The sequence below is a fragment of the Hermetia illucens genome, chromosome 2 (assembly GCF_905115235.1).
Source record: "Hermetia illucens chromosome 2, iHerIll2.2.curated.20191125, whole genome shotgun sequence".
Lineage (NCBI taxonomy): Eukaryota > Metazoa > Arthropoda > Insecta > Diptera > Stratiomyidae > Hermetia > Hermetia illucens.
Window position 1 is genome coordinate 140,867,260 of NC_051850.1, and position 24,218 is coordinate 140,891,477.

Genomic DNA, 24,218 nt, shown 5'->3' on the forward strand with positions numbered 1-24,218 from the left:
AGATATAAGGGTTGCCAGAAAGAGGTCCTAGCTGATTGCTGTCGGAGCATCGCGAGCATCAATGATTCTTCGAAGCGAGGGACACCACAGGATGTTGTAGTTGATAGTGATGGACGAAATTTAGCAGATACTGAAAATGAGCGGGGTAAAGATGGTAACGTACTCCAACGACTTGGTGATATTAATGTTAGGAACGTTGCCCTCCATTATGAGAGAGATTATGGAGGATCAGCCAAGGCGTGTCTGTGGGCTACGAGTTGCGGACTCTGCATAAATTCAACCAAAACCGAGCTGATCCTATTTAACATCGAGACAAGGGTACTTAAATTCCATGAACATTAACAGTTTCTTCCAATATACAGTATCTGGGTGTGATCCTGGATCCTAAGTTAAATTAGAGACTGAACATAGCCTTCTACGCCGGGAGAGAGGCCTTTGTAAGGTAATGGGGTTGCTGTGGGAAGATGATTCCTTGTTTGTACTCAGTCGTGACTCGTCCCATCCTAACGTGAAGTTCTATTATATGCCGGTCAGCGCGTAGCAAAATCACATACGCTGCTGCTAGGGATCTGCCATCGTGCTCATCGGATGCCCGGAATGAACAACCTTCGGAACTTCAAGATTAATTTTGCTGGGGATTTTCCAACTAGGACAAAGTGGAGGACCGGCGATGTGTTGCGAAGTCATGGCACAATATCCTTAGTCTATAGTCTGCAAAATCGATGAGGAAGTATTCGCAGGTATGCATAGTGCAGCCGGGTCGTACGATTTTCCAAAATTCGCCAATATATTCCGAACTGAAATTTTAGCCGCCTGGAGGCCTTCCATTGGCTAGAGAATAATCCGAGCCACAAGTATAACATAACCATTCTAATCGACAGCCAAAACCACATTAAGCCATTGTACTCAGTGACGACGTTCTCCAGACTAGTGAGGCATTGGCGTGCTGAGCAATCTAGGTGGAACGGTTAAAGTCCAGCTACTCTGAGTTCTCGGTCATAGAAGTATTGAGGTGAATGAGCATCCCGACGGACTTTTGAAGTAGAACCCCGCTCTTAATGATTCTTCGGCGGACATAATATGCGTCCCACTGGCAACTATGAAGGACAACATCCATTCATACACTGACAGCCACTGACTTCAGATGGTCAAGGCTCAACACCTGCGTTAAGTCAAGGAGTATTTGACCTTTGTGTTACAAGAGCCCGTCGCGAAAGCTTAAGGACCAGGCACATACAAAATTATACAGTATTACGGCGGTTTTCATGAGACGCTGACCTGAAGGTAATCATGCCGCTCACCATTCCCATCAATTTGTATTGTTGCAGTTGCGCAGAGGGGAGAGAAACCCTCGGTCACTTCCATTACAATTACCCAGCTCTAGCTAAACCCAGGCTATTGACATTTAGCAAACAGTTCTTTGGGGACCTCAAAGATCTCCCCGGTTGTAGGGTGAGGGAGCCACTATCCATCGTAAATGCCACTCGTCCGGCTGAAGATCAGAACCAGCTAGGCTCTGCTCCCCTTGTCCTTCCCGTGTTTATTGTGCTTGTCGGCACATAGTGACCCGATCTTAAATACCACATAGAAACCAATCAAATCAGCGAACGAAAGAAATCAAATAAAAAGCATCCGTAGAGCAATTGCGATATTCATGCACTATCAAGCCTCACGAGAAGGGAGTACAAGGAGGGATCCACGGATCCTCACATGATCACCGTGAAATATGGATATGGATATGGCTCATCTATGTTAATCATCCGCCTCGCTTTTCGGATCAGTTTTTGTATCGTCCCTATTATTATGCTTACCATGGTTCAGTTCCACTCTCCTTTGAGCATTTTCTCGCGAGGGTTACATGTCGATATCCATCTTTCCCCCATGATCCCCAAAATGTCGAACATTGCTAGCTAGGGTCAGTTAAAAGCCACATATTATGGGATTAGGAGCAGCTTGCAACTACATCTCGTCCTCTAATGTTTGGTATCATATATGGTTGCCCTACACCTCTTGGTGGTATTCCAGTATTTGTTAGCACGTCCAGGAGTTCGTCCACTACCATACTCCACATAAGTGGCGATAGTACCCCGCCCTGTGGACAACCTTGAGTAGTATTCATGACAATAGAATTTGTACCTGTCGATACTTCTAGCATTTTGCCCATCCAGAATGCCAGGGTGTTTCCCACTCCCTTGCGGCTCAGGGCATCTTGTATCTCTGTGAACGATGTGTTGTTAAATGCTCCTTTGATATCCAAAAACGCACACAGTGCTACTTTTTTTATTTCTATGGCATCCCGTAATACACCTGATAGCTGATACAGAGCAGTTTTAGTTGACCGTCCTGCCCCGTAAGCGTCTTGAGATTGATGTAGGGGATTACGCTTCAGAACGTTAGTCCTAATATAGATGTCTATGACCTTCCTCATCCTTTTTATTCGCTTTCGGAATAAGGACCACTTTTGCCCGTTTCTATGCCCTTAATATATATACGCTCCCTTACCACCCTCAGAAGAGACTCTAAGATGATTCCTAGGACTCTCTGGATTAGTGTTGGGAAGATACCATTTCCTCCGAGTGATTTCACCTTACCCTAGCTTCTGAGCATACCTCTTTTGCTAGTTTCCAGTTCTCCTTTCTTCCCCTTTTATTCGTTGTTGGGGTGTTATGCAGAATGTTGTCCCCTGCCAGCGTGGGATAGGACCCCAGGAAATGAATTCTGAGAAGCAGGTGTACCCTGTCCTCCTCATTCCCAATAAATGTCCCATCTTCCATCTTCAGAGGATATTGCCCCGTCTTTGGCTATAGCCTTGTAAAGCCTAGTTGCTTCTGTGATCTATTCGATTCTTTCACAGCATTCCCTGAAGCTGTTCCATTTTGCTTCCCTGATCGCGTTGCTATACGCAGTCAGTGCATTTCTGTACCTCTACCAGTCCCCGGATTGTTTTACTCGATTGAAGAGTTTTCGTACCTCTGTTCTCATTCTGGCCAGGTTCCTGTTCCACCATGACTTAACTGTTCCCTTGATGACTTAACTGTCTTAGCCAGACACCTGGCCTCATATGCGTCAATGACGACTGCGTTGAGGTTTTCCACCACTGTTTCTAGTTCCAGTACGCTCCTGATGTCACCACCCCCTTGAAGGTAGGCCATGTTGTTGCTCAAGTGCGTTGCATGGGATTCACAATCCGTTCTCCTGGGATTCCTAATTATTTTTTTGGTATAGCGCGTCAACTACATCCACGCGCCATCGCTCACGGTTACTGAAATATCCCCTTCAGCTCCCCCACGACTTCCCGAGACGCTCGCACTCGTCCTCTACTATTCTGCACCAAGTGCCTTTGGGGCGGTCCACTCGTCGGCCAGCTTGAAAGAGTGGATTTTACTGCATGGCATAGCCCACAATGCAATTTTCGCCCCTCCTTAACGTGTGGTCCACCCATTGTCACTTCTGTCTTCCGATGACTTCGTATTCAAGTGCCGACCAAGTTCCTCGTTTGAGATAGTGTCAGGCTGGCGTACTCCGATGATACTCTATTGACCGCTGCGAGTGGCGGCGGGTGTGACGCGCTCGAACTCCGATACCGAGCGAGAACCCGAGAAGTTTAGCGTAGTGTACGCCATGACATAAGAGAATTTGCTATTGTGCTGGTTAGAAAAGCGGAAGCTGCCACAGATTGCAATGATTTTAGGATTGTATACCGCATCAAGCAAGAGCTCGTATGTGGTCGCAAATATTTTCATGGTCCTGCGAAGGACGTCAACGGTCTACTTCTAATCCACGATGATGAATAACTGAAAAGGGGGAAAGAACACTTCACCATGGTTCTTATCTGTATTATATCTTCCTCTCATGGATGAAATGGCAAGTCACCATAACATGCGGATAAGGACTTCAATGCAATCAAACGGAGTGAAACCGGTAGGCAGAGTTATTTATCGCCGCACCTACAGTTATTGCTTCCACTCGTACGGAAATCTTGGGAATCCGAGACCCTTCGCTGAGAGTGGAAGAAGGAGCTAATCGTTAAGATTCCAAAAAAAGGCACACGATTTGAGTGTGACAATTGGAAGGATAACGGACGTCGCAAAGATAATAGCTAAAATAATGCTGGGAAGCATCAAGGAACATCTCGAAAGCTTGATCGATAGAGAACAGGCTGGTTTCCGCTTCGGATCCTCCTGCATTCACTACATCAACACAAACGACATTTTGGAACAGTGCTCGAAATTTAGATCTTCGCCACACCTGCTTTTCATCGATTTTGAGAAAGATTTCGCTAGTGTAAACAGGGAGTGTATCAGGAATTCTCTTCGTAGAAGAGGCATTCCGGAGAAACTAATTGCTATTGTCAAAGTGACATAAAATGGCGCAAAATATCACGTGCTGCCGTGGTCAAACCTTGCAAGATTTTGAGGTCCAAAGCGGAGTCCGCCTTCCGACTTTTTAAGGAAGGATGGGTTCCTATGTTTTTTTAACAGAATCTTACTGGGCTTTGCGGATTCGCTGGTACTTTCGATATTCTTGGTGGTCTAGATGGCCGACTTGTGTTTCTTCAAGCAGTCCTTATATGGCTTCCAGTATTTATTCATGTAGTAGATGTTGAAGATTTGCCTGGTCAGCTTCCTGAGGCTTCCTGAGGCTGGAGTTATCCTCATTCCACCGCGATGGCAGTGTCTTCTTGCTGTATTTAGCAGGGCACAAGATTTTAAAGGCTATATCGAATGCGTTTTCCAGAGCCCGACCTTTGACTCTAGTTCGCCTGTGGTGCCAATCTTACCTATTTGCACACCCGAGAGTTTGTTCTTGATAACTGGACCAAACTTCCTTTAATCGATTCTCCTGGGGTCTCTGAAAGGTTTGGGCACCTCTGTGGCGAGATCTAGACTGAAAAGTGTCCAACTGTGATCTGAGAAGGATCTCTGATCAGACACTCTCCAGTTCTCCACCCTAAGAATTCCATTATCGGTTAGTAGTGCAATATCAAGGACTTCCTCCCAACCGTCACAATTCTCCGAGTTGGGGAAATTGAAGATTGGTGTACTGCCCCTGTTACACGCCGGTAGATTTACATTAATAATAAAATGAAGAAATGACCCACTTCCCTCTTTGATTTCCGAGCTGCCCCAAAGCGTATACTTGCTTTGGCGTCGATCCACATCTCCTCAAACAGCTCGTTGCCCTCGTCGATTGGATTCAGGTCGTTGTCTGAAGAGCGGAAAACTTTCACCTTTGTGTTCCTGATTCCGAACTGCACTTTATAGTCGACCTTTTCCAGTGCCTCCAGGCATTCTCCGTTTATACGGAGTAGAAAAGGTTGGCTGTTTGCTTGGGGTTCCCCCTCATTGATAACTACCGAGTCGTCAATGGGAATCTTGGGGTTTTGAATACGCAGGGATTGGACGAGTTTATGCTTATCCATGCGGATCTTCGGCTACCAGATGTGAGCGACCAGTCTCCTGGGAGTCTCGTCGTAGGGAATGACTCTGAGCTTTACGCCCTCCCAGGCGTGGCTCATCTTAGCAACGCACGAACCGAGAAAATCCCTGGAGAATTGGTCCTCGCAAACTATAACGTGAAACCCACGAACCACCGGAGCGTATGTTTGCCTTCGGCGACCAGGAGATGCTCAATGACAATCTCCCACAGCCTGGCCTCTACACTGGTCAGCACCTCTGGCGCTAGTTTTTCGCTAGTGGAGATACCATCCACCAGCGCCACACGTAACTGGCTCCTGGCCACGTCGCTGAAGGGTTTCGCAGTTCATGGCCCTTCGGCTGACTGTTGGTACGTACTTTTCTTCAGATGTTGCTTAGCGTCTAAGCTCACGCCCACTCTGCTCCGCTTGTGATCCTGCTCGACCTCATCTTAAGATCGATTGCGTTTCAGAGCGATGGGCTTCGCCTTGGGCGTTTGCTGTTGTAGTCTTCAACAATCGCCTGATATTTAGCGAGATCTTTTTCAGCCCGCTCGTCGACAGTACATGCCTCCTTATTCTTAGCAATCTTACTGCGAATATGCATGGCCTTCTGGTACTGGGTTTTGAGCAGTACACCAGTGGACCTTCGCTTCTTAGTCGGTTTCCGGTGACTAACGTTCTTGTTGGTTTTTACTTTTGAAGGATCCCCCGACGTCGAGGGCTTCGGGTTAGGAGTACTATGTCTGATATTCGCTGCACCCAGTTTGATGGCAGTGGATTCAGGGCTAGAAGCCACTAGTCCGTCTGCCGCCTCGCTCCGGGAGGTCCTTGCAGTTGGTTTCAGCACAGCGGTGCTACGCGAGTGTACTTCTCTCGAAGGCTGCTGTCTCCTGGCTGGATGCATCAATCCCTTTTCTTCTATCGCCGGTTTTTTTATTTTTAAAATTGAGTCCATGTCTTGGTCCCACGAGTAGTCCGGGAAGGATGTCCACCCTGGCTAGCTCAGCCATCGGGGTAAGGGTCTTATTTGAAACAGAAGGTGCCCAAGGTATCAGAATTCGCATACTAAAGACCAAAACTCCCCATTAGCTATGTAGCTCTCGGCGTATGCTGTTCCACCTTGGCTTGGGGTCCTATTAGCACCTTCTCCAGTGCAAGGAGGACGATCCCCGGGCTGTTGCTTCAGCTAATCGCCAAATATGCTTGCCCCTGACACATGACCAGCAGACAAGCAGATCCTCATCAGTTGAATGAACCTACTCCCAGCCCGGCGTGTGAGAACTTGCCGAATTATGCAACTTTAACCTGAAGCATATTCAGACCAGGACGCCATATTAAAATTACATATTATACTCTCTAGGACGATTGATGAGTTTCTTCAGAAGATGAAACCCAAAGGAGTGCTTCCAGAAGCCGCCATTCGATTGTCAACTCTCTCAGATCTATTTGATGACTCCCATTATCGGAAAACAAAAGCAGCACGCAAGCAAATATACCATCAAATACTTCGGCACAACTTTTGCCCAAAATACTACGAATTTAAGGAAGCCAATTGTCAGGTGAAAAATATGGACGTGTTCAAATACAAGGAAATTTTGGATAAACTCGATGGGGCACGTCCCGCCCACTCCGATGTGTTGATCCAGAAACAACAAGAGGAAAAGAAGGAAGATATAACGCTTCGTCATTCACCATGCTTTCGTTGTCCGATATAGAACAATAATTTAATTTTGATGTTTTGCATTTATTTGTGAACAGAACGTTAATAGAATTTAAATTTGAATTTGTAATTGTAAGTTTTTTCAAATTGAAGAATAGATGGCGGGTTGTTACTTCAGACACAAACCAATGCCACTATGGCTTCTAAACCAACCGCAGTTCAAATTAGGCGAACAGCTGGTCTAGTGAAGAAGAAGAGACTTTTGACATGTTTGACGTTTCCTTAACCTTCAGTAGCATGCGAACAGGGATACAGTGTTTAATTTGAATTTCGGAAGAGAAGTGAATATCCCTATTTCTATTAGGCGATGGCGACGGGTAGCGGAGGTTCCGCATTCACGTCGGTGAGAGTCAAACAGGAGCCAATGGAGACGAACGGCATTGACGGAGTAATTCAACGGCCGGGAAGGTTAACGACTTTTAAAGTTCCACGAGATTTAACGTTGGGCGGCGCGGGACCGCTGCGGACTCAACGCGGAAATGCCAACAAAAAAGTGTACACTCCGAATTTGAACGTGACGCGGAACAAGAACCTGTAGGTAGTCATCAGAATTCGCCAATGACACCAACACTAACCCTCCGTCCACTTACAGAAATGTGAAAACGTCCAAGGATAGCACGTCCCGGGGACGCGGTAGAGGCGAGCGCGGCAAACTATCAGACCGTGGAGGTCGCGGTCGAGGAGGCCGCGGCGGTCTGGTCCAAACCGCTGGTCTGTTCTCCGAAGGAGCTGGAGCTCTACAAATGAAGAGGCAGTCGTCAGGTTCGTTGTATAAAAACAGTCTCTATTCCGGGTAAAGTGTATCCAGCAGTTTCTCATAGGTTCCTACAGATCAGCATCGTCAGACCGTGACGATACAGCAGGACTGCGGCGACCTACTCTCATCAAACGCGAGGGCAAAGTTGACACGTCGGCAGAAAATCAGCATCTCAGAGATATCGTGGGCGACAGTGATGACGAGGACTTCAAGGACGAGAAGACTGATCAGGAATTCGTTCCAGTTAAGCTCAATGAAGGTTCGTATCCTACAATCATTGATTCCCCAGACAATATTGGTCGAAGATTTGGGAGGAGCACGCTGATTTCCTTTTCTTCTGTGTTCTCGCCTTTCCGAGCGCTCGTATCCACTCGATTCCTCTTGCTTCAAGTTCTTGCCATTTCTAAGACTAATTTATCATTTAATCACTGAATTGGACGTGGATACGAGCAGTCTTATTTGTTCCTAAACCTTCTCAACGCATTTATTCTCCCACGTAGCGAAATGGACCGTGCCCAAGCTTGAGCCCGACATCACGATCAAGAAAGAAATTAAAACTGAGGAAGGTAAGGGAATTCGCTGCGACATTACATTTGCTTGTGCTTTCTGGTTTAGGGCGATTTCGGGATGCCGTAAATGCTTTGCTTTTCTTATTTTGTTGAGTGAAACCTGTTGAGGTCGAAAACGAGTGAATCAAGAGTCGATTTGGTCTAATTTGTTGGCATAAATGACTCCATGATATTCTTAGTTTGGGCCCCGGTTAACAACGGCGTTCGATAGAATTATTCTTTGTCATTCCTTGTCATGCTTCGTTAGAAATTATTCCCGCTTTACTTCATATTTCATGACAAATATGTGAAGGCTATGTTGGGACCTCGTTCTGTTCCGAATATACCAAATTATCGGTGCCTCGAGATCATATCAGCAAGGATAACATACCGCAACATCATTGGTTTCATAAGCTAACTGACAATCTGCATGCGATACATAAACTGGTACCTATCGGGTTGAGCCATCATTTTCTCGACCATCATTATCATCTTTCACTGTTCTGTTGGATCTTTCCGCTCATCTATTTAGACATTTTTTCAGAAAGAGCCTTTGAAACCCCAACACCAAACAACTCGCACCGACGTTTTATTATACGTGGACATTGTAATGTGATCAGTATTAACCCATTTGATTTGAGACATTCACTAATTTGTGGCAATAAGTGCGCGTATCATAACTCCAAATGATTTATAAAAAGTAGGTGGCGAGCTTATAATCGATTTTACGGGCACCCATGACCTTGTACTTATGAATACTTGCCCGCGATTACCAACCATTACGAATATGGAAGAATCGTGGAACCAAATTGAAGACAGGATCCACAAAGCGGCCTCTGCAACCCTTGGGGTCACCAAGCCAAATAAGAGGTACATCAACCAAGACACGTGGCTTTGGAATGGCGAAATGAAGGTCCGTGAAAGAAAACGCCTCTACCATAAGTTTCTCGGCGATAAAACGCTCGCCAATTGGCAAATTTATAAGAATGGCAACTGGGAAGCAAAGAAAGTCATCGCCGTCACCCGAGCGTCCCATTGCAAAAATCTTTACGATAAACAACTCTCGGGATGGCGAGGGAGATCTGAATCGACTTGCTAAAAGCCATAACGAACGCACACAAGATATCGAACACTTCTGTTGCGTTAACGACAAGAACGGTACTTTGCTTACCAATTGTCGAGCCGCAACGGATAGATACTTCGAGCAGATTTCAACTGAAGAATTTGCTCATACTCCACTCCCATCATCATCGCTGGCATTTGAAACAGTCCCTATCAGCGCAAGTCCACGTACTCGAGGAGGGCGATCAGACCCGAGTTTGCAAAGGACTCATCTGAAGTGGCTCTTGCCACGAAGCCTCACCGGAGGTTATCTGTTAGCATGGGGACCGGGATGGCCCTCTGAGAGCATATGTTCCAGGAGAATTCCTGGAGGATGTGTTCTCGGCCCGGTTATTTGCGATTGGCCCCTTAGTGGGAGTTTCATGGTGGTTGTGGCTATGCCTACATCGCGGGCAGAGCTCCTCGGAGCTCAAGTCTGGAGTTGCGCTGTGCAACTCGGGTGCCGTACTCCTTAGTTGCGGCGGAGGTGTTAGATAGGCCTCGCATCCACCAGTATGAATGCTAAGTCATGGTGGGGCTCTGATTGTGGTCCCCAAATCAATCCGTGTCCGAAGAAGACCGTGGGATTATGCCTACACGGCAGGTACTCACATTAAACCCCCAGGACTTTCATGTCAGCGCAACTGAATTCGAGAAGGCAATAAAACGCATGAAATCGGGGAAGCCACAGGACCTGAGGACATCGTATCTGAGCTCTGAAAAGCGAATAGCTGGGATCCAACACTGTGGCTCAGTGCATTCTTTAATCGAGTTATTTAGGAAGGTACACCACCGTCTGACTGGCAAGAAAGTGCTTCTTCTTTTTCTTCAGCCTTTGTCCCGTTTACAAGCGGGGTCGCTTCGTCGTGATCGGTTTCGCCATTTGGCTCTATCAAATGCCTAATCTGGATGCAATCTCGAGGCCCATCCAGCGTATCAAGCCAGCCGTTCATACTGGTGGATGCAAGAATTACCTAAATATCTACCGAACTAAGGAGTACGGCACCCGTGTTGAAACGCAATACCATGCCGAGGCCCGAAGGTCTCTTCTCGCTTGAGCATAACCACAGCCCCATGAAACTCCCACTAGGGGGCCTACCGTAAATAACCGAGCTGTACTCACACACAACGGGAGTTCACCCGGAGCATGAGAGTCCAGGAGCTATCCCGATTCCCATGGTACCAGTATACCCCTGGTAAGGTTTCGTGACCAATTACCACTTCAGATGAGTCCCCGTGCAGACTCGTGTCTGATCGCCCTGATTAGGCCTTTGGAGCATTCGCCTACTGCATCACGGTCGGCAAACCAAAATGAGTACAGCGTCTCCCAGTGCCACCACTATGGAGGTTCTCCTCGGCCACTTGGTTTTGGTTTGGCCGACAGGGTTGCCGCCCCGTCTTCCTCACCGTCACCTCTGAGCACCTCATTTCGGAAGTGATCAAAACGTGTCACGCCACAAGTCCAACGCAACATCTTCATTACCACAAGACGCCGTTCATTGTCTTTTATAGTCGGCCAACGTTCAGAACCATAGAGAACGACAGGACGGACGACATTGCGATAAATTTTAGATTGGAGGCCTTCGTTGATACGTCGATCATTTTATTTAATATTTAAATCGCTGGGCAGGCTACTGCCGCCGACGGTGATTGTGCCTGTTTCATGGGAATCGGTCATCAAAAATTCAGTTTTATTCAGATTCAATGTGGGACCGTGTTGCATGAGGCGATCATTTCATTTTTGGACAAGTTGCTCGAGATCATTTTTGCTATTAGATGCTAGGAAAACATAGCTAAGGCGCTAGACGTTGGATGACCCGTGTAACGGTGCCCATAACAAGAACAAAGAGGAGTGGTGAGAGGGCGTTTCCTAGACGAACACCAACGGAGACACGAAGCGGTTTTGTTACACCCGCCACACTTCGAACTTTACTTTTCGGATCGTGATAGAACAATTGAATCCAGTGCACGAGTTCTTCTAGCAATCAGTGTAGTTGTAGAACATACCAGATGAGTTCGTGTGGCACACGGTCAAACGCTTTCTCTAGATCCAGAAATACAATGTACAGAAGGCGATGCTTCTCACGATATTTCTCCATGAGTCACCGCCGGTAATCAAATCTTTTGACTTCTTTAATGACATCACGGAAACCCTTTAAAATGGCAATACCAGCACCGTATTGAGTGTGTGGGCTACCAAAATAGAGAAATTTATAGCCATTTTTTCCGCGTTCTATGTCGCACCTTTTGGCACCAAACCAGGACTCCCAGCATCCTCAACAAAAAAATTCACTTCGCCTGGTCTAGGTTTGAACTTAGAACGGATTTCACTTCAATATAATTCGCACTCATTTCGTGTTTGCGATTATATATAAATGGAGCGATTACCACCTGTCGCAACTTTCGATCACGTTGTTCCCAGGGCAGAGATGAGGCAGTGTTTGATAAGTTGCCTCTGCTCTGGGCGAAATCGTTAGTCAAGATTTTTGTTAAATAGACTGACGTCAATTTGTCTACCTTGGTAGCGTTGTTTCTGCTGATGGTTGCACTGAGCTTGATGTTGCCCGACACATTAACAGTGCGCCTTCGCTGTTTTATCTAAAATCTGTAAATTCAAATACCTCAGCATCAAGTTCAGGTTGTTCCGTGGCGATGTTATCTCCTTACTGTTATATGTGTTCAAAGCCTTCGTTAGCACCTATCTTCATCGTTTCATCGGCGAACTTTGGCTCAACACAATCTCGAATAAACTACTCTCGACACGACTCTTTGACACCTGGTCCCAGTAACATTTGTAGGTCTCCCTATGATATTGGGTTCCATTACATTATACACAGCAGTGGAATTATTGCCCTTCCAAGAACGGCAAAACGTACAGAAAAGAGTAGTGATGATAATTGGATGGAGTTGCTTCGCTGAGATATTTGAATATTATAATGTTTTATTTACCTACAAATTCTATTATGTTTATCGTGCTGAAAACCGTGTTTAAAGTAAATAGAACAAATAGCTATTGTTTAAGAGTATAAATCCAGAACACATGCTTAAAAACGTTATGGCTGAGTGAGAAAGCAAGGAAAAGTAGAATGACTTGCTGAGTCTTCTACAGAAAATCTTCATTATCATCACCAGCTGCGCAACAACCGGCATCCGGTCTAGGCCTGGCTTAATAAAGAACTGCAAACATCCCGGTTTTGCTCCGAGGTCCACCAATTCGATATCCCTACAAGCCGAATTTTATTAACAATCTAACGGTCATGGTATCGTTCATAGATTTCGTCGTTATGTAGGTTACGGAATGATTCATCCTCATGTAGGGGACCAAAAATTGGTCGGAGGATTCTTCTCTCGAACGCCGCCAAGAGTTCGTAATTTTTCTTGCTAAGAAATCAAATCTCCAAAGAGGAGGAATACATAAGGACTGGCAGGATCATTGTCTTGTACGGTAAGAGCTTTGACCCTATGGTGAGACGTTTCGAGCGAAACAGTTTTTGTAAGCTGAAATAGGCTCTGTTGGCTGTCAACCACTGTACACGGATTTCATGGTCATAGCTGTTATCGGTTGTGATTTTCGCCCCTAGATAGGAGAAGTAATCAACGGTTTCAACGTTGTAGTCTCCTATCTTTATTCTTCCCGTTTGACCAGCACGGTTTGATGTTGTTGGTTGGTTGGTTTTCGGTGTTGACGTTGTCACCATATATTTTGTCTTGTCTTCATCGATGTGCAACCCAAGATCTCACGCCGCCTGCTCGATCTGGATGAAGGCAGTTTGTACGTCTCGAGTCGTTTTTCTCATGATGTCTATATCGCCAGCATAGCCCAGTAGCTTACAGTTAGTAGTGTACAGTTTTGCCCTGGCTATGCTATCATCGGCGGTTTTAAAATCGATGGGAAGATGGTGCATCTGATGTCCATATTCCAACAGTTTTTCCATCACTTGCTGCAGAGACGATCTGTCACTGATTTGCTTGGAGTGAAGCCTCTTTGGTATGGGCTAATGATGTTCTGGGTGTATGAGGCTACCAAGGTAGCTGTGAATATCTTATAGATGGTACTCAGCAACGTGATACCTCTACAATTGCTGCACTGCGAGATATCTCCCTTTTAATGTATGGGACAGATAATGCCTCTTTGCCAGTCGTTAAGCATCGATTCGCTGTCCCACACTTTGATGATGATCCGCTTTGTGTAATTGGTCGCTTTCATATTATCCAATTCGTCTGTAATTCCATCGGTTGCTGGTGACTTATGATTTTTAAGCCGATAAATTGCACGGACTGCTTCTTCTATACTTGGTAGAGGCAGTATTTGTCCGTCGTCGTTAGTTGGCCGAGCCTCCAACTCGCCAATGTTCTGATTGTTGAGCAATTCATCAAAGTACTCAACCCTTCGCTCCAATATATCCATTCTGTCGGAAATCGGATTTCGCTCTTTGTCTCGGCAGGATGAACATCGAAGTATATAAGGTTTCATCCTGCTGACTTGTTGGTAAAACTTTCTTCCTGTACTTGTCAAGTTTACAGACCTGTTGGTTCTCCCAGGCTTCCTTTTCCGTCTGTAAAGTCGCTTCTTTGCTCGCCGGAGCTCGTGATAAGTCTCCGTGCCTGCCCGCGTCCTTTGAGAATGCAACATTACTCGGTATGCAGCATTTTTCCGTTCTGTTGGTAGCTTACATTCACCGTCGAACCAGTAGTTCCGACTCTTTTGCGGCTGGGGCCAAATATGTTTGTGGCCATATTTATGACAACGTTCTTCAGGTGATTGTAAAGATCAGTTGTTGATGATTCATCTCCAGGATCTCTGTTGACTGCGGTTACTTCGGTATCCATTTCCCTCTTATAGGGGTTGCAGAGGGCTGTATTATGGAAGGCTTCAGTGTTAACTCTCACCTGATTGTCAGAGGGGATTCTGGGTGGTGTTGTTATTTGAGCTCGTTGCATTATGCCAATGAGATAGTGATCCGAGTCTATATTAGCCCCCCCCCTATACGTTCTGATATTCATCAAAGCTGAGAGCTGGCGGCATTCGTTCTGAATACGGGCTCCGTCCCTACTTGGCTGTTAAAATTCACAAGTAATGATTTTGATATCATATCTGGGACTGGCTTCAGGGGTTCCTTCTACTACCTCATAGAAGGATCCTTCTCCTCTATAGGGGCGTGAACATTAATGAGGCTTATATTTCTAAATTTGCCTCGCAAGCGCAGAGTGCATATCCTTTCGCTTATGTTTTCAAAGCCGATAACAACAAGTGTCATTTTTTGACTGACTAAGAAACCTACTCCATGAGAAAATGGGCAAATTGTTATTCCGTTGTCATTGCCGCGTTCGTCGTTGTATTATCAGTCCAGTCCGAGGGTCCTGTTGTGGCTTCGGAGCAAGTTATTTTCCGTGTGGGGTTGTCAGCCCTACCCAACCCCCAACCTAGAGGACCAGTTGGTACATTTCTCCCTTTTTAGGCGCAGCAGACTCGCCTTCATCCTTCTCCGTCTGCAGCTTTTCGTTAAGAAAGAGCTCCCAGCGATCACCAGGTGGAGGTGGAGATAGGGTTTGGTAGTAGAACTTTCGCTTTTGGTACAGCAGGCGTTTCCCAGGTTTTATGCTCCATCATAGGTATCAATCCACGTTTCGCCCTGGGACCTGTACTACCCTTTGACCACCTGAAAATCTTAATGAGAATAAGTACGCGTTGCCTATCAAATTAGCAGCTAACAATGAAGAAGCAGAGCCTGCCCGAGATGGAGCGATGACGTAGGTCAGGACGCCAGACAGCTTTAAGAATATAGAATTGGTGGACTTTTGCACAAAACCGGGATGTCTGGAGTTCCTTATTGAAGCAGGCAGGCCTAGACCGGATACCGGTTGTTGCGCCGTTGATGATAGTGAATGAAGAATGTAGAAATTATTCTAATATGCATTGACCAATATTTTTGTTATTAAAATCAACAAAGTGATTTTTTTCTGTTTTTGTTGCTATTCTCACAATATTATAACGTCACCACCACGCCAATCCCGCGTATTTGGTCTATCCCATTTCCACCTATTTTCTAAAAATTGTAATTATCTACAATACGGCAAAGATCGGCGATTTCCAAGGCCGAATAACATTCTCGCAGATTCGTGAATTTGAAGTATTATTGAACAAATTGTTTAGCATAAGTGAGTAAAATTGTAGTAAACTGTACAGTGCCGTCATTCGCATTTATCACTTCCATTGCTGCAGATTATCTATATTAATCAAATTTTAGTTATTCTATTGGACCCATTTACTAATTAATACCTTAACTACTATTTTCAGGTGAAAGTGAAGCCATTACCGATAAGTTTAGTTTTATGAAGGTGAAGTCAGAATTCATAGCTCCAGATAGGTACCCTGCTAGTTTAGAAGAATTCTTCTCAAGGTCGCGAGCGCAACTATTTTTAATGCAGGTAAGCATCAAACAGCAAATATTTTCGATCCATGCATTCACTTACTAAACACAACGCAATTCCAGCTTCCAGACTCCATGCCATGCCAAGAAGCCGTCGCTTCAGACGAACCTTCAACAAGCAAGGAGAAAAGTGATAGTACAGAAGAAGTAAGTCAATCCTAAATTTCTCTCATACTTCCTTTGCCAAAGCTTTCCTATCAACCCCTTTTACAGATGACAAAAACTAATCCATTAAATAGTTTAGAAGAGGGACAAATAGGCAAAATAGTACGTTATCGCTCGGGTAAATTTAAGCTGATTTTAGGTGAAACTAGTTTTGACTTAAGCTTAGGAACTGAATCGGGATTCTTACAGGTAAACAAAGCGCTGCATATCTTGCGAATACAAAAATTAACTGAAAATTTCAAACTATTCCAGGAAGCAATGTCTATATCCACAAATAGAGAAGAACGTAGCGGTAATATGATTAATTTAGGCACAATACAAGCTAAAATCCAAGCCACCCCCGATTGGGATTTTCTATTCAAAAACTGCTCATAGCAATTCGAATTGATTGTTAATATGTTAATGTTTATACGATTAAATTTTTGTATTAATTGTGTAATATATATAATTTAAGATGAACAAAGATACTTTGTTTAATTTTTGAATAAGAACTATTTAAAATATATGGAGTAATCTAACATTTCAAAAGGTATTTTAATGTTCCAATCTAATCAAGACTTCCGACGGAACTATGGATGTTATTGGTTCCGTTTGGGTTAATTCGCATTTATTTGAAAGATGATATCATGTCGCGTTTCCTTAGGAGATTTTAAACCTGATAGAGGGTACGGCAGGTAACTATCACCAATTCCCAAATCAGCTACCATGTCAAAAACCTCCTAAGAAGACGCGACATTGAAGTGATATCTGCTAGCAAACCACATCAACTGAAAACAAGATTAGGAAGCGTCAAGAAATTTATCAGATAACCTGCGCCGATTGCGAAAAATCATATATAGGGCAAACCCGAAGGCTAACAATGACGAGGTTCAACGAACATATAAGGGAGGCAAATCTGGCGAGCAAAAAAAAACAGACCAACACATACCCTCAAGTCATTAGTAACATTAGTCAGCCACATTACCGAAGAGAAGCATACAATAATAAATATTAAATTTTACAATGGGATCTTATAATTGCTAACAGATCAATCGGTTCCCTTCTGGATACCTTAGGGTAGCCAAGCTCTCTTGCGCGTCCAACTTCCTCCTGTTCCCGCATTCCTTGATAACTTTTACGTTGTCCCATGTGCCGTGCTATCAGCGTTATGCTCTTCTTACCCTTTTGTTTCCGCTTCTCTCTCGTGCTCTCCCCAACGTAACTAGTTTTTTAGTTTGTCCTATGTAGCACTTCTCACAATCTGGACATGTCGCTTTATATATCAATCTGGATTCATGTTTTAATTTGCGGTCCTTGGGGGGATCCGAGCCTGCTTTTGAACTAGTAAATGCTACTCGATGGCACCATGTCAATGTTCAGCCCTTTCATCGTTTTTATAAGTTTTGACGTAGCCGCAGATTGTGTGATTCCTATTCTTTTTTTCCTCCCAAGTTATTAGCGGGCGATATAATTGGCCTTATTTCTTCCCGTTTCGCTTTTTTCCACATGAGTCTTTCAATAGTCGACCGGTGGAAGCCGTCCTTCACTCCGGTCTCGATTATATATTCCTTTTCTTTCTTAAATCTTTCAGCACTGAGGGGCACTTTGAACAATCGGTGGATCAGGGCATGGAAAGGGGCGATTTTATGTGAACGGGAATGCTTTGAATTATCTGGTATTGTTCGCTACGTGTATGTAGGCTTCCTGTAGATGTCAAAAGAAATTCGCTTTTCCTCTCTAATGATCCTTAAATCAAGAAACGGGAGATCTCCATTGTTCTCGACTTCTATTGTGAATGTAAAGTTCCGATGTGCCTTCATCAGGACCTCCAACATTTCCTCCACTTTGTCTTCATGGGCAATGGTGAAAATGTCATCTACATACCTTTTTTTGAGGGTAGGGTAGGTGAATGCATTTACGTACACAGTGTTGGACTCTCGGTTCGGTACCAACTAAACATCTCCCCATCGTCAGAGAGCTAACCTGGAATCGTTTGTCACATTACTTCCCAATCAGGGAATTCCTTTCACCAACGGGAGGGGAGAGGAGAAAGGGAACTGTCAGTTCAAGGAACCCCCTGCCATCCGACTCCTCCACCGGTCGAGCTCTATCTTCATCGAGAAAAACCCGAACGTAATGAGCAACACGGCTCCACCTGCCAGCACTCCACAGTATCTCTTCGACAATATTGTCTGGAGAGAGCTCCCCTATGTTTAAATAGAGCTGCTGACGAACCCCATCCCACCTTCCACAAGAAAAAAAAGTGTGGTGGGCGTCGTCCACAACTCCATTGCAAAACGCACAATCCAGAGATCGTGCCTTTCCAATCTTGTGCAAATAAGACTGAAAACGTCCATGCTCACTTAAAAATTGGGTACGGAAATAGTCAGTCTCACCATGCTTCCGATTCAGCCACGCACCGAAGTTGCTGATGAGCCGCGCAGTACATCTGCCTCTAGTTCCATTTTGCCAAGAGAGCTGCTACTCGTCTAGAGTGCGTTGCCGTTCTTCACGAGCAACAACCTCCCTTGGATCATCTCCCTTGCGCTTGTATATGGCTTGACGCTCTTTAGCAAGAATGGCAACGGGGATCACTCCCTCGACCACCATTATCGCCGGTTCAGATACAGTGTGGTACGCAGACGCCACCCGCAAAGCTCCCCGTCTCTGTACTTGCGCGAGACGTTTACGAAATACCTCTTTGCCAAGAAAATCAGCCCATACCCCTGCACCGTAGAGCAGGACAGACTGCGTTGAACTCATCAGGGGACGTCGCCTGCTAAACGTAGGACCCCCAATATTTGCCATTAGCCGAAATTCCAGCTGCAGCCTTGTTCGTCGCTTCTTTGATTTGCTCAAAAAAGCTCATCTTCGAGTCAGGAGTGAACCAAGGGTACTTTACCGCTGGTTTTCACTCGATTATCGACTCGCCGAACGATATTGGACGCAGGGTCGGAATTCTCTTTTTAGCCAGGATGACTACTTCGATTTTTTCCAGTGCAAGGTTGCATAAGTAGTGATCCATCCGCTTACCCGTCACATCAATATGCCAAGTCCGCTTTGCGCCTGTTCGACAGTGCGCCCAGCAACAAGCGCCGCGACATCATCTGCATAGCCGACCAGGCGCGACTCTTTTGGCATGTCGAGTTTAAGTAGACTATCATAGGTAGCGTTGCACAGAGGTCTGGCCCTAGGATGGATCCCTGTGCTAGCCCCGACGTGACCTCCATCCTCCTTTAACCCTCTAGTGTTTCATAGAGCAGGAAATGGTTCTTCAGAAAGTCCCTCAATATCCGTAAGAGATAGTTCGGCACGTGGAAAGTATTGTCTAGTATGCCTGGAATGTCTTTCCATCTTACGGAATTAAAAACGTTTCTGATCCCGAGCGTTACGAGGAGCACCACCCATCGAGTTCGGCGGCTATGTGCCTCCGCTCGTTGAACGGCATCCACGACTTGCATGACAGCATCAACTGTGAATCTCCCTGCTCTAAAACCAAACTGCCGGGGAGGTAAAAGTCCGGCAGCGCGTATCGCTTCAGCGAGTCTACTTCTGATGAGCTTTTCGAGCACTTTCCCAGCAGTGTCAAGCATACATAGTGGGCGGTATGAAGACGGCAACTCGAGGTCGCCTCTTCCTTTGTGGATCAGCGCAAGCCTCGCCAGCTTCCAACGAACAGGGAAGGTGCCTCCATTCAAGCAAGCGTTGAATGCGCCGAACAGCAAGTCTGTCCGGTGTTGGAATACCAGTTTGTATACCTCTGCTGCTATACCATCGGGTCCTGGCGCCTTCTTGCTTTTCATAGAGATCTGGTTGTTCCAACTCTTTTATAGAGAAAAGTGGACAGTCCTTTGTGCTCTTCGCGCACACGTCATCATCCCATATGGGGTGTGCTGGGCCCTTACAATGCGGTCGATCTGCTCGACGCTAAGTGAACAGAGTTTCCGCAGAACCCCGATTTTTCGGGTTATCAGTTTGTAACCGAATCCCCACGGGTCCCCATTCACCTCGTCGACCAGATCCTGCCAACAGCAAGCTTTGCTCTTGTTATATTGTGCTGATTTATACTCCGTCATTATGGTACATTCCTACTCCTGGTCGGCGGAGGTTACGCCTGGAATGCTTCCCTCGCAACACGGGCGCCAGACTTTGCTAAAATTGGTCTAAATATTAAAGTCGGTGGAAAGTAACCAAAAGACGGACAGCTGGATGGTGATATCAGACTCTCGCGACAGACCTATGGCCCCGCTTCTGAACGAGACAGAAACGGAAGAAGCATCTGCGAGGTCGACATCAGCATCCATTTTGTTAGCCAAATTCAACTCCTAAATGTACTGTTGAGGCTCGTTATGAGCCACTTTGTGACAAGGCCGCAAAAATTGGAGAAAACTAAAAGCCTTTCACCGGTCATTCGGATCGGCTATTCCTATCACCAATAAGCGTTTTATGAATAAAAGATTTGCTAAATTTAAACAAAGCTTCTGTTATTCAAATTATCCTAATAAACTATGAACCGCTAGTCAGTGCAGCCTGCTCAGCAGACTTCTCCCCAGGTTTCGACGGACCAGCATCTCGCCCTCTGTAAATGTTCCCCTGGAGGTCTATAGCAAAGTTGTGGTCCACCGGATTCGCCAGTGCGTGGTCTATCGCGGCATCCAAGTTTTCCTTCGTTATATACGACCTGGACCGTTCCTGGAATATTAAAAGAAAATACATTTCAATAGGAGACAATATAGGATTATGAGCGAACAATTAATGGTTACCTTCTCTAAACGAACAATTTCCTCAATCCTTTCCCGCTCTTCCTCCTGCTTGATCCTAGCCTCCTCGAGTTTTCTCGCAACATACGCCTCCCTCTCCGCCGCTTCCTTCTGAAGACGCGCTTCCCGTTCTTGTGCGATTTTAGCATTCCAGGCTTCGTTCTCTGCCACACATTTCTGAAATTCAGCTTCCTCCTGTTCCGGGGTCAAGACCAAGTGATCGGCGGTCGAAGTCTTACGGTTAACCTCCGCTTCTTTCATCAAATAAGAAGTAACCGAACGAAGCTGTGTTCTACGCAAAGGAGAGTCCAAGGATTGATGAATTTCTTTAATAAATGCTGGACGTAAACAAACCTGTAGTTATTATGCAACCGAAGGAGCTCAAGCCGCTCGTCGGAATCCTGTGGCTTGCGTTCCGGCACCAGAAACCTTTTGCTTTTGGCGACGGGCAACCAACGGGGCTTCCTCCTCCATCGCACAAATTGCAAGTTGGTTGAGGCACACACGAGATTAGTATCTAAAATCCTGGCAGATTGGCCCACAACATGCCTCAACATTTTTGACAAGCGAGAATCGCCCAAGGGAGGTTATGTTTACTGAATGTCAGTTATCGGTTGTGCTGTCAAAGCTGGAAGGATTGCAGTATTTCAATAGCGGTTCATTTTGAAGCCCTATGTAGACTAGCGTTTTTCTCAAATCGGACTAATTCAATATTTCCACATAAAAAATCTTTCGTGGAAAGTGAATGGTGAACAGAATTCGATGGCGGCAGAATTGTACTAATTACTTTTCCGCACCACCTAACAAAAAATAATCGTTCCCTCTCCGCAAGGTTGGAATATCTACTGCAACTCTCAAATATTATCAGATGAACAGAACTAACAGAACGGAATCAAACAAGAAAGAGATAAATTGAAAAATTAGGTCCTCCTTGTCGACGAATAGGACTGTGGCACTCGAAGTGCATCTTTGCTTAGCATAGTACTAGTACAGGAGCCCTGAAATATAGGAGAATGGATCGTCAAGGGCACCAAAACAAATAATACAATTTGTTTCACTAGACCCACTGATCGGTTCAGGTCTATATATATCTTCAAGTTTACTTGGTTGATGACCAATCAGCACCGCAGAAGAATCTATCATGAAGGAAAGTCAATCTTTTCATAGACTGCGATACCAATTCCAGGCACATACTATGAGGCAGTTCGGAACTCAACGAAAGAGATAAGTCTTCCTTTGGGTTAATGATCAACACAAAACTAACGGCTTGCACCAGGGGCAGTACACCAACTTTTCACTGATCCAGCTTGAGGAGTTGTGACGATTCAGAGGCGATCTTTACCAACTGGCAATGGGATTTTCGGGGTAGAGGACTAGAGACTATTTTATCAGAGATCCTCCTCGGATCATAGTTGGACACTTTTCAATACTTTGTCATTTCATAGATTTAAGAAAGATCGATTGGAGGGGGTCTGGCTAAAGCAAAAAAGCATTGTCATCATAATGGAAGGAGGCTCTCTCTAATCTCTGGAAGCTGGCTAGGGAAAACTTCAACATTTTCGACAGGCATAAATACTACCTGGAAAAGTATAATTCGGCCAGGAGTCTTGTCTGGAGTATTGCCAGAATAACGAAAGTGACAGCAGTTTCGCGAGTCTCAGTTAGGTTTTCGGCGAAGAACATACATAGGCTCCCACCCTTTCTTAAAAAATCGGAAGGCTCTTACAAGAAGATCTCTTGTCAGAGATTTCCGCACCAGCAAGAAATCTCAGTCAGAACCCCGCTTTTCCGAATATAAATCTCCATAAAAAGGGTTGTTCTACGGTATATAGAGATTACTTGCACTTGGCCCAGACATATTTTTTTGTGCGTATATCAAATTTAAAAATCTTAGAAAGACAGCTCTGCTCCAGCTCCATCGCATCAATGCCGGAGGTAGACCGGGCGCGTACAGTATTTGCACCCACTAAAAACACCCCCGGTTTTTCCAGCCCCAGCTCCGCAAGAACACCATGTAGGTATTACTTCGAGGCGTGGGCTTGTCTTTAGGCACTTGTCCTCCTCTTTTCAGCTTTTCTTCTTCTTTCCTCCTTAAGCAACTCCTCCTGTATTCTCACGATTGGGGAGGCCAGTTCTCCTTCGACCTCAGCATCTCCGCAACTAAGTTCTCCGGACTCACGCTTCTACCCAACGCGTAGTTCAGGTTCCTACTCTTCATTGCGAACCTTGGGCAGTGAAACGTAACATGCTCTGGAACCTCCGGTATGCCACCGTATCTAGGATAATTTGGTGAATCATCCCATCCAAAGCGGTGCAGATACCTGTAGCAACCACAGTATTCCGTAAAGAACTGGGCGATGTAGTAGTTCGTCTCACCATGTTTCCGCTCAAGCCACACGCTAATGTTGGGAATAAGCTTGTGCGTCCACCGACCCTCCGAAGACTCGTCCCATCTGCGTTTCCAGAGATCATTCGATTCCGACGTTCTCGCATTCCTACGTTCTAAGTCTTGCATGGTACAGCACGCTCATTTCTTTCGCCAGAATGTCGTGTCGTGCCAGAATGTGTGTGTTAAGCAGAATGGATCGTACTACTCCGGCTAGAAGCGACCTCCGACAGTGTTTTGGCTCCCCAATATTTGGCAACATTTTTTCAAGTGCCGCGGTGGCCCTGGCTGCCTTTTGGCATGCAACTGTTCCTAAAAAATTATCAGAGAGTCCTCTCTGAAAGCTAATTTTCCACCATATTCGTTAAATACCATGCCTGACATACCTATGTCAGTTTCAGTTGGCCGAGTTGAATGCGTTTTAGATATCCAGTGCTAACACGGCACAGCCGATGCCAGGAACCAGTGCGCCTTTTGCCAGATTCACTATCACGATTATTACCGGAAATCAAACAGGCGCTCCGACGTTTCCGGTGATGGGAACGAGTTTGTTTTAGATGACTCTCTCCATTGTATTCAGCAGGCAGATAGGACGATATGGTGCTGGGCCTCCAGGTGTCTTGTTGGGTTTGGGAAGCAACACCAACTTTTACTTTTTCCACTGGACAGGGAATATTCCTTTCTCCTCGAAGGTTTGTTGGGGAAGGTGTGGTAGGGAATGCCATCTAAATCGCCCACCCTACAACATATTTCCCGTAGCTTCTCCACAGTTGCTGGAGGTATTATGCCCTCATTGAGCTGGACAAACGTTTGCCTTCTGCCATTTTCGTGGCAGAAGGCAAAGGATCTCTTTCAGGGGGCACGAACGGGTCACCTGATCACCTTATGACCTCGCCCTAAGGGTTTATGCTGACATGGTCACACAGTTGTTTGAAAGTTCTTTTACTCCATC

General features: G+C 45.5%; 3 protein-coding genes across 3 annotated transcripts in view; 2 read left to right on the forward strand and 1 right to left on the reverse strand.

Annotated features, from left to right (window-relative positions):
• LOC119648579 overlaps positions 1-7,134 on the forward strand; it is a 31,133-nt gene extending 23,999 nt beyond the window's left edge. Inside the window, exon 13 of the mRNA XM_038050349.1 lies at positions 6,780-7,134. Coding sequence (XP_037906277.1) covers positions 6,780-7,134 — 355 coding nt within the window. The remainder of the gene's footprint in view (positions 1-6,779) is intronic.
• Positions 7,135-7,351: 217 nt separating this feature from the next.
• On the forward strand, positions 7,352-16,661 carry LOC119648771 (DNA-directed RNA polymerase III subunit RPC4). Its single transcript, XM_038050604.1, has 8 exons — positions 7,352-7,673; positions 7,732-7,901; positions 7,961-8,155; positions 8,397-8,462; positions 15,844-15,974; positions 16,040-16,123; positions 16,190-16,330; positions 16,394-16,661. Exons 1-8 carry the CDS (start codon positions 7,447-7,449, stop codon positions 16,514-16,516), a joined length of 1,137 nt encoding a protein of 378 aa, XP_037906532.1. The 5' UTR covers positions 7,352-7,446; the 3' UTR covers positions 16,517-16,661.
• Positions 16,662-20,583: 3,922 nt separating this feature from the next.
• LOC119648328 (probable 28S ribosomal protein S26, mitochondrial) lies at positions 20,584-21,492 on the reverse strand. Its single transcript, XM_038050020.1, has 3 exons — positions 21,235-21,492; positions 20,884-21,172; positions 20,584-20,812 (listed from the first exon to the last, which is right to left on the reverse strand). The coding sequence occupies exons 1-3, from the start codon at positions 21,435-21,437 to the stop codon at positions 20,627-20,629; spliced, it is 678 nt and encodes a 225-aa protein (XP_037905948.1). The 5' UTR covers positions 21,438-21,492; the 3' UTR covers positions 20,584-20,626.
• Between the last annotated feature and the right edge of the window lie 2,726 nt (positions 21,493-24,218).

Excerpts from the sequence above, each read along its gene's own strand:
- LOC119648771 (XM_038050604.1), top strand. The coding sequence starts at position 7,447 with ATGGCGACGGGTAGCGGAGGTTCCGCATTCACGTCGGTGAGAGTCAAA. Across the intron at positions 8,156-8,396 it reads TCCAGTTAAGCTCAATGAAG|CGAAATGGACCGTGCCCAAG; the intron begins GTTCGTATCCTA and ends TCTCCCACGTAG. Across the intron at positions 16,331-16,393 it reads CTGAATCGGGATTCTTACAG|GAAGCAATGTCTATATCCAC; the intron begins GTAAACAAAGCG and ends AAACTATTCCAG.
- LOC119648328 (XM_038050020.1), bottom strand. The coding sequence starts at position 21,437 with ATGTTGAGGCATGTTGTGGGCCAATCTGCCAGGATTTTAGATACTAAT. Across the intron at positions 21,173-21,234 it reads CGGTTGCATAATAACTACAG|AACACAGCTTCGTTCGGTTA; the intron begins GTTTGTTTACGT and ends TCCTTTGCGTAG. Across the intron at positions 20,813-20,883 it reads AAATTGTTCGTTTAGAGAAG|GAACGGTCCAGGTCGTATAT; the intron begins GTAACCATTAAT and ends TTAATATTCCAG.